The 9173-nt window shown below is 33.2% G+C and overlaps 1 protein-coding gene across 1 annotated transcript in view; it reads right to left on the reverse strand.

Annotated features, from left to right (window-relative positions):
* The window catches only part of LOC117179665 (dnaJ homolog subfamily C member 13), a 231313-nt gene that overhangs the window by 69090 nt on the left and 153050 nt on the right, over nucleotides 1-9173 (reverse strand). The window contains exons 8-10 of the mRNA XM_033371683.1: nucleotides 8752-9108; nucleotides 8479-8670; nucleotides 6471-6983 (exon numbers count right to left, since the gene is read on the reverse strand). Coding sequence (XP_033227574.1) covers nucleotides 6471-6983; nucleotides 8479-8670; nucleotides 8752-9108 — 1062 coding nt within the window. The remainder of the gene's footprint in view (nucleotides 1-6470; nucleotides 6984-8478; nucleotides 8671-8751; nucleotides 9109-9173) is intronic.

The following is a 9173-nucleotide window of genomic DNA, read 5'->3' on the forward strand; positions in this document are numbered from 1 at the left end:
ATATATTATATGGGTGCAATTTCATGTCAAATCATGTGAAGAACTTAAGCTACTGTTTGTAATTTTTATGAAAATTGTAGTATTTGTTCTTGTAGGTGTTGATAGAAAAACTCTAACTTGATTTTTGAATAATTCCCAGAAATGACAGGATACTCAAAATTGAAAAATTTGGTCTTTTTCTTTAAACTTTCATAACTTTTGTGGTTTTAGTACTATTAAGGTTTATTTTTTTGAACATTCGTAATATGGTGCAGTACTGAACAAAAATTTCTTGAAACAAAAAATGTCAAAACCTTCTTGAATTTTTCAAAAATGAATTTGTAAATTAAATTATTTAGAGGATAGTATAAGCTATCTATACATTTTTTTTAATTGGGTATTTTTTCAGAAATTCAGTTTAAACATTCGTTTTTGAAAAATTCAAAAAGGTTTTGACATTTTTTGTTTCAAGAAATTTTTGTTCAGAACTGCACAATATGGCGAATATTAAAAAAATACATCTTAATAGTATTAAAATCAAAAAAGTTCTGAAAGTTCAAAGAAAAAGGGCCAAATTTTTCAATTTTGAGTATCCTGTCATTTTTGTAAATTATTCAAAAACCATGTCAGGGTTTTTCTTTTAACACCTACAAGAACAAATACTACAATTTTCATAAAAATTACAAACAATAGCTTAAGTTCTTCACATGATTTGACATGAAATCGCACCCACATAATATATAAGTAATAATCATGATTAGAATTATTGCACAAAAGTATATGAAAATAATTGTTCATAAACGGCAATTGCTAACAAAATTTAACAAACACGTATCTTTGTAGAATAATAATGATCCTTTTTACATATATTGCAATAGCGAATTAACAGCCTAATAATTACAAAATTATTTTATAATACCGAAATAATTGTACTAAATAAAATAAACAAAATACAAGATAATTCGTGTGCAAGCTTGATACTGTATTATATTATGAAAATTTTGTATCAGAAGAGAAGGGCGCAGTCCGCCTCAAAGCACATACCTTAGGTCGCATTTTGGCAAACTTTGAAAAGTTAATTTTCAAGTTCGGAAACTTTTGTTTGGAGCCTAAGGTTTAGGGATGATCCAATACCAGTTTTTGTGGGCAATTGTACAACTTTACCAGCTAAACTGTACAGCACTCTAAACTCAGATGTTATTTTTCGAATTCCCCAAACCTTTGGTACCATAGTGAGAAGTTGGACTGCATAGGATCTATTTGGTTTTTTTTTTCAATTGTTCATTAATTAGGTTGGTTAAATCTTCTATGTCTTTCTTACTAGTATCAACTTCAATGTACTTAAAAATGATACTTTTGGTTCGAGGCGACTTTTTTTCTGAATGTTCATAATAGTTATGAACATTGATGTTCATAAAAAATTCTTGTTAATAAATACTCATTGCGATCATTTTTTTTAAATTAAGTGACTAATTTTCTTGTGTGAAATAAACTAGTATTGTATTGACAAAGACCCTAGCTGTCATGTTTTTTATTGTGTCAAAGACTCTTAATTATAATTATAAGATTTTGTAATCTGTCGTATTTCATACATAAACTATGGATATTAAGTAGCCAATCACTGCAAATAACGAAAAAATGAGTTTAGTTTTCATTAGTTTCTTTATATATTAGCATTATGACAAAAAAAAAATTCGAAATTTTTTGGACATGTTTTCAGTATACTTTCATCTATAACACCTACAATTTTTATTAAAATTCATTCACTGGTTTCAGAAAAATCGATATTTCAAAAAAAATATGAGATGCCGAAATTCAACATGGCGTCAATCCCGTAATTTAAAAAATGTTCAAAAATCCTTCGGACCCTAAATGTCTCTTATATAACACTATAAATTCTCAAAGTTTACCTAAAATCGAACAAATGCTTGCAGATCCTGATATTCCTGATGTATACTGACCCATTCATTTATATTTCAATATTCATAATGAATTGAAGGAATTTAAATTCAATTTAATTTACTTTATTATTAATAATCGCTGAGCTACAAAACAACATAAATTGTTTTCTAAAAGCTATTTTCAGATTCAAACAGTTTCTTTCGTACACAAAAAATTTTTATTTACAAAAAATATTTTTCTTTCAGATAATTTTGATTGGACAAACAGCAAAAATTTATATTTTATTCTGTTAATAATTTATTTTAGAATTAAATAATTATATTCGATCACATAAATAATTAACTGACACAACAAAATATTACTTGATTTAAAAATTATTTTAATTTAATATTAAATGGTTGGTTAGTTGTAATGTGGGTGGGGGGGGGCACCCCCTGGCGATTAAGCTACAAAGCCTATTGTGCCACACCCGTGTTTAATCTCAAGGCAGCACTTCGAATACGGCCATCTTCGTCGAGTGTTCTTCTGAGATTATACCTCTCAGGTGCCAGGCCTACCCATCGCACAGTTAAGGACGCCTTTCCTTGTCACCGGTAAACAAAGTGAGCCTCGCCAGCTATGCATTCCGCAAGCCTCCATAGCAGGCTAAGGTGGGGGGGGGGGGGCATCCCTCTGAAGTCATCTGTTAGACGCACATATTCGAAGCACTGCCCTGGTGTGTTGTGTAAGCGTATGTGTATATGTCCATTACTCGAAAGCGTCCGGCAACCATCCCGCGTGTTTGCCTCCGTACGGATCCTCCAAGCGCAAGGAGATCGCTAACTCATTTTCGAGTCTTCTTAAAATCCGCTTCGACCCCCAAGTTTGGTCTCCCGTACGGAGCCCGTTTATCCTTGGTAAGGCATCAGCTTTTTCTGAGGGGACCTACAGTTTAAGGTGGGTTCCGAACCACCGAAGCCCCGGTAAAAGTACATAGAAAAATTTCCATTGGTACCGGCACAGTTATGTATTTATTATACTCTCTCTCTTTTTTCGGATTTAAAACAAATAGGACGGCAATGAAAAAAACACGCTTAGTATAAATAACATAGATTTGATTCTGAAAACAGTACTATTTACAGAAGAACTAAATAATACTGAAAAATAATAATTTTATACCTGACTCACATAGTAAAATTCACTTGTACAATTTAATTCAAAAACTCAAGTTTTTAAAAAGTGGTCTAAATTTGAAATCATTATTTGAAAAAGAAAATTTTTTTAAGTTTAAAATTTGGCATTTTGTATTGGAATTTTAAATGATCTTTAATCTTATTTATATAAACATTATGTATTCAAGTCATTTTATAATTGCATTTCTAATTTTACACAAGATTTGAGGAATTTATCTTTCTTTTAAATTCTGAATGATTAACGTAGAGTGGTTTCTTTCAAATTTTACTGCCAGCCTTTCCTGTTCGACCATTTATTTCTCTGTACATATGTAACGTGGAACGAAGAAACCAGCCTTAAGGCAAAAAAGAAAGTTTACGAGAAAAAGCAGATCAAAGTCCCCTTATACTTACACAGTTTAGCGATCTGCATTTGTACGAAGTCTCGAGAAATATGAATGAGAACAATGGCTAACTTCGGCCGACAATGATCAAATATGTACGATAGAAATTATAGCCTGCAAAACTATAAGGAAATACTGTTTATTCGCGCATATACAGTGGTGATCAACCGAACCAAACGTATTAGAGCTCCGAGGTATGGCACAGACAAGACGTGTGAGAATTTGAGTGCAAGAGTCGAGAGCGATGCGAATAAAATAACCTCGCAACTTCGATCTTCTGAAAATTCAATTTTTTGTCGTGAAGAAATGGGGATTTTTTTATTCGATAGGGGAACTCTTTCTTATTTAGAATCATAAAAACCGGAGTAAAGAGTAATCCCTATTATTATCATTACACAATTATTATGCGGATATTACGGCATTATTAAAGAGTATCGCAGCCATAAGCTTTACTAAAACATTGTATTGGGTCATTATCAGGGAAAAATACTTCTGAAATTTTATTATTTTTAATCATAGTAAATTCTACATTTTCATTAGCAATTTCGGTTTAAGAAGGATATAAGATAGACCCGTGGGAGGTGCCAGGGCAAGGTTAGATAGTTTTCATGAAATAATGTGAGATAAAAGGAGAGATGGAGTTTCAGGAAGGTCAAGAAAGGACGCAATGCGCGAACCAACTGGTGAAGAATTTGAAAAGGCGTAGAAAAATGTTTTTCTCAAGTAAAGCAAAAGGAGGAAAACTAGTACAAGAATCGGCTGGGCGCAAAGGAGTGCGGAAAGGGAGACTCATAGGAGGAGGTTTGAAGAAATGCTAAAGAAACTGAAAAGAAAGGTCGAGCAGCTTGACTCGAGGATTAAGACTGTTCAGAGGAGAAATGAAACAGGTAGACTGTAAGCCTACTTAGTTTCCTTAAACCTGGAAAGGCTGTGATAACGTGGAAGAATCAGGAGAATAAAGAAAGAGAGAAAAGATGGAGCTCAAATCAAGAAGAATCGGAAAGTGCTGCGAGTGAGAAAGGAGGATAACGAGATATTGCTTCAGCTGCCGACATGGAAGAACAAAGGAGATCTGCTACGCGCCAAGGGACGATTGAGAGGCTCGCGTGTTTGGATGGCAAGGATCTAATAGAAAGGGACGAGGAAATCCAGGATTGTTCGAGAAGGGAGAGGAGGACAGAAACGGGCCGGGACGAAGTCAAACTATATGGCTGTAGAAGAAAATTAAAGGAGAGGTAATAGCGATAGGAACGATGATGAAGATTGTCTGGATTAAAAGCGGGTGTGAAAAGCAGAGCGCGGGAAAAGTGTTGGCGCGGGGAAAAGGCGTGCTTAGAAACCAGGTGTTAGGTGTTATTTCAGGGCACTATGTGTGTGATAAGCCTGCATTTAAAGAGAAAAAGGAGAAAGAACGAAAGAAGGGGCGAATTAGAGGCGCATTGATGAGTCAGTATGTTTTAAAAATTATCAAAATAAGTTTTGAAATGTTTTAAGGGAGTAGAAGTGATGTTTTTCTTTTGTCATACAAGGTTAAGCAAGCTACAAGCTGGCCAGTGATATCAGATAGTTCAGCTGAGTTTTATCGGTAAAACGAAGGATAAAAGGAATTCGGTTTTTGGTTTTGGTTGTTTGATACTCTGTGACTGCGAGTGTGAGTAGAAAGAAATAGCATGTGTGTAATGAAACATAACAATGGAAAAATGTTAGTGTGGGGTAAATTTCACCATGAGTGAGATCGTGAGGCATTTAGAGATGATAAAGAGAATGGGCGAGAGAGAATAAGATTAGGTATAGGACTTCCGTTCCCGTTTATTATGATTGATTGATTGATGTTCAAATTCTTTTATTTTTTATAGCAATTATTATTGTTAGCAACAATAATTAGTTCTCGATATGGTATAGATTAGGCTCGAGATTATACTACTTACAACTTAGTAAATTAAAGGAACATTTCTTTGTAGAAAATAAATAAGTTTTTCCACCAAATCTTCTTAAAACATTTCTTTGAAGTTACTTCTACCATTCGAATCTTTTAAACAATGGAGATATTTTTTTAACTCATTGGATTATTTGTTTGTTTTAAAGCATGGTTTATTTTTACCAATTATTTTAATCTTAAACTGAATCTCTCATTTCTTTAAGTGAATTACATCGTTCTTTGGATTAATTGATATTTCATCAACTATGTTGCGTGTTTATTCTGAAGTAGACCAAACAGGCTAGGGATGATGCCTAACTTGGTCACACTTGGGGATTATACTTAATTCTTTGTCCCTGTTATATTTTGTAGTTTAGGACCATTGGGTGGATAGTTGTTGTCGATGTTGAACCAAAATTTGTTTCTTAAGTATAGTAGAGGAGCTATACCGACACTCAATGACTGTTTAACGCTAAGCGATAGATCGTGCTCAAGACTCATTCACTTTTTAGAGTTTCGTAGCCCCGGGTAGAAACCCTTATAGTTTAGGTCGGGTGTCTGTCCGTCGTACTTTTTCCAAGGAAGGGAAGTGAGGGGACGGGAATGTTGGAGATGTAGGGAAGAGAATTTACGGGAGGGGGAGGTTTGAAAGAATTGACTTTTTTAGGAAAAAAAAATTTCAAAAAATGACTATCATTTAAAAAATTTTGTCTATTGTGTTTATTCTATTGTGAAGTATTCATCTCATATTACGAATATTTTACAATAACAAATGAATATTTCTACGCTTTATTTATTCTTTTTCAGATACAAAAAAAAACATTCTTTTAGACTGAAGATATATTTCATCGGCGATATTATTCTGCACCATTTCTTTGAATCAAACACTTTTTCTTGATAGACTTGTATATTTACAAGTTTTCGTAAAATATAAATTTATTGTGCTGTTTTTATATATTTTTCCAATGAAAAGTCCAGCGACATGCAATAGTGTTGCTCTAAATTAGTTCTTAATATAATTGCTCTGAAGTTTTTAATCATTTATTATATAACTACCATACTTTGTGTTAAACCTTAGAAATAACCTATCAAAGAATAATAATTATTGAAACTTACTTTAAAATGCAATATCCTACAGAGATCTTTAACAAGCTGTGGCAATTCAGTAATTTTATCTCTGCATCCTCTAAATGATCCAGCGACGGAAAAACACTTTGTAATATGCATACACACTTGGACTGCTACATCTTCAGGTTTGCTAGACCTATTAAGTACTGAGACGCACCTTGTGTAAGCTTCTAAAAGAACGCCCAATCCTCCTTCTCTTCTTAATTCTTCTGCATTTAAAGCAGAACAGTGAAGCGTGTGATATGTAAGTTCACTAGCAGCAGCCAATAGCGGGACAGATTTAGAGAACAATTGTTCATCGGCGGTTTCGAATTTAATCGTTTTTATGATTTGCGGGTATCCAGCATACTTATAAGGTTTCAATTCGTCCTTATACCTATGAAAGAGAATACTTTGTGTTCTCAATATTAGAACAATGTTGTCGGGATTCGGACCATCTGTTGTCCAGCAACTTCGGCTACATAGGAATTCATAAGCTTGATTAACAGCTTCGAATTGGTCCTAGAAGCAGCGAAGAAATAATGTTAGGGAAAACGTTAATAAGATTAGCATACGGTATTAAATGACAAAATGAAAATTTTATCTAAATATATATGATTGATAAGAACAATAGTATATTGAGCAACAATGCGCGAAGTCGCCGACTTTCCACGATTGAGGGGTTGTTCGCACGACCGAAACCAGTGCAGAACCGGCACGAATGAGCAATCGGTGGCCCCGCACAAGTTACTCATACTGTTCTTTTTTGTATAAGTGCGCCAGTAGAGGAGGAAGGCGGGCGATTTGAAGATCTGAGCCTCCCGACAGAAGAACAGCATCTGATTTATAGGCTATGTATTTATCAAAAATAAAAGAGACCGGGGATTTCCCGAGATTCTACTAATTTTTTTTAATATCAAGAGATGGTTATATTATCTATAAAATTTTTGTGTGTTATATAGGATACGTCAGTCTATGTTTATCAGATAAATAATGAAGAAGAAAAATTGTTTGTCCTGAAGAGGTTTAACGTCGTGGAGCAAAAGCTTTTGTAAAATAAACTTAAGGATTAGTAGATCAAAAAACCAACATCTTCGTATATATTACTGCACTGATCAAAAAGTAACACCTAATAATACTACTTTTTCAAATTTTAGAAAAATCAGTTTATATATATGTATAGTGTAATTAAAATTTTTTCTTTTAAATTTATTCTGAAGCAATTTTTCACAAAGAAGTTTATTGATAAAGATCATTAATTGCATTTATATTTTTAAATATTTATATTATTTAATCGTGAAAACACTATTATGTATGAGCATCAAAAATCTTTAACCTCGTCAAATTACAATCAAAATTATTGAAACTGCGTCAAAATAAATTAGAATGGCCAATCCAATATGGCTGCTAATATTCTAAGAATTATATTTTTTAAATTCAAAATGGCCGATACAATATAACGAACGAAAAGATTAAAAATTTTATAAACTCTTTATAAGATGCAGTACCCGAGGGATCAGTGAGTTTCTTATTATAAATCTGAAGTCATGTTTACAAAATTAAAATTACCAATCCAATATATCGGACGCAAAGCGAATCAGAGAATGGCTGATTTTATTTGAAAGCTTTGTTGTATTGGTCATTGTTTAACATCTGACTTTCAATTCGTAAGCACCAATGTCGAAAACATAAAATAAACCCTTTTCCGCATTTCGAAAATTATTTCAAATAGGCCTGTACAGTTATAAAATTTATTTTTGACGGCGGAAGACAAAAATACCCAACAGATTGGCCATAGACTCGAATTCAGAGATACTTAAACCTTCGTTATACCAAGTTCCATATTTGTAATTGTGATTTGACGAGGTTGCAGATTTTTATGTACAAAAAACTTTAAAATAAAAAAAAATACTACTATTGATTGCAAATATTTCACTGAAAATGATAATTATGCTCATCTTGCCCCGGTCTGCCCTGCTTTTTGAAAGATTTTTTAGAAGCAGGTAATGAAACTTACTCTGCCCTGTGCATTTTTGTCAGGGTGATAGATTTGCGCCAATCTGTAATATGACTTGCGAATTACAGCTTCATTGTGATGTTTAACATTTTGTAAACCAAGTACTTTGTAAGCTTCATCAACTGTCATGATTGGCGGCTTCTTCTCAACTTCTTTTTTCCAAGCATCTAGGACATCCTTTAATAACTTAACCTGAAAACCCAAGCGATAATTACATGCAAATAGCAAATAATTTTTAATGATTCAGATCCATACTGATTTAAGAGGACCTACTGGTTCTAAAATTGGCCACTGTGGAAATTTATCAGTATCGCTGAGGTGTCGTAAGTAAAATATTTGACAAAATAATTCTTTTTCCAACTGAGGATACCTAATAGCAGGAATTGCAATATATTGGTACCGGGCCATAGTATGACTTCTCAATTTAGGAGAAAAGTCAGCGATATGAGCTGCGATCTTCTCGATGAGCAATCTTCTCATTTCAGCATTCCAAATGGCCTCTGGCGTATCATAATCTCCTAAAAATATCTGCGCGAATTTTTCAGGGCCATGATTTTCTAAGTAGCTTACCATTGCGTCCGGTAAAAGTTGTCCAAGTATACTTTTTTGCATAATACCAGATAGAGTATTCTGAAATAAAAAAATATCCACGTTTTCTTTTGTTGTATTTATCCATAGTTATGCACATTTAATTC

Source organism: Belonocnema kinseyi, chromosome 9 (assembly GCF_010883055.1).
Source record: "Belonocnema kinseyi isolate 2016_QV_RU_SX_M_011 chromosome 9, B_treatae_v1, whole genome shotgun sequence".
NCBI classification, from domain to species: Eukaryota; Metazoa; Arthropoda; class Insecta; order Hymenoptera; family Cynipidae; genus Belonocnema; species Belonocnema kinseyi.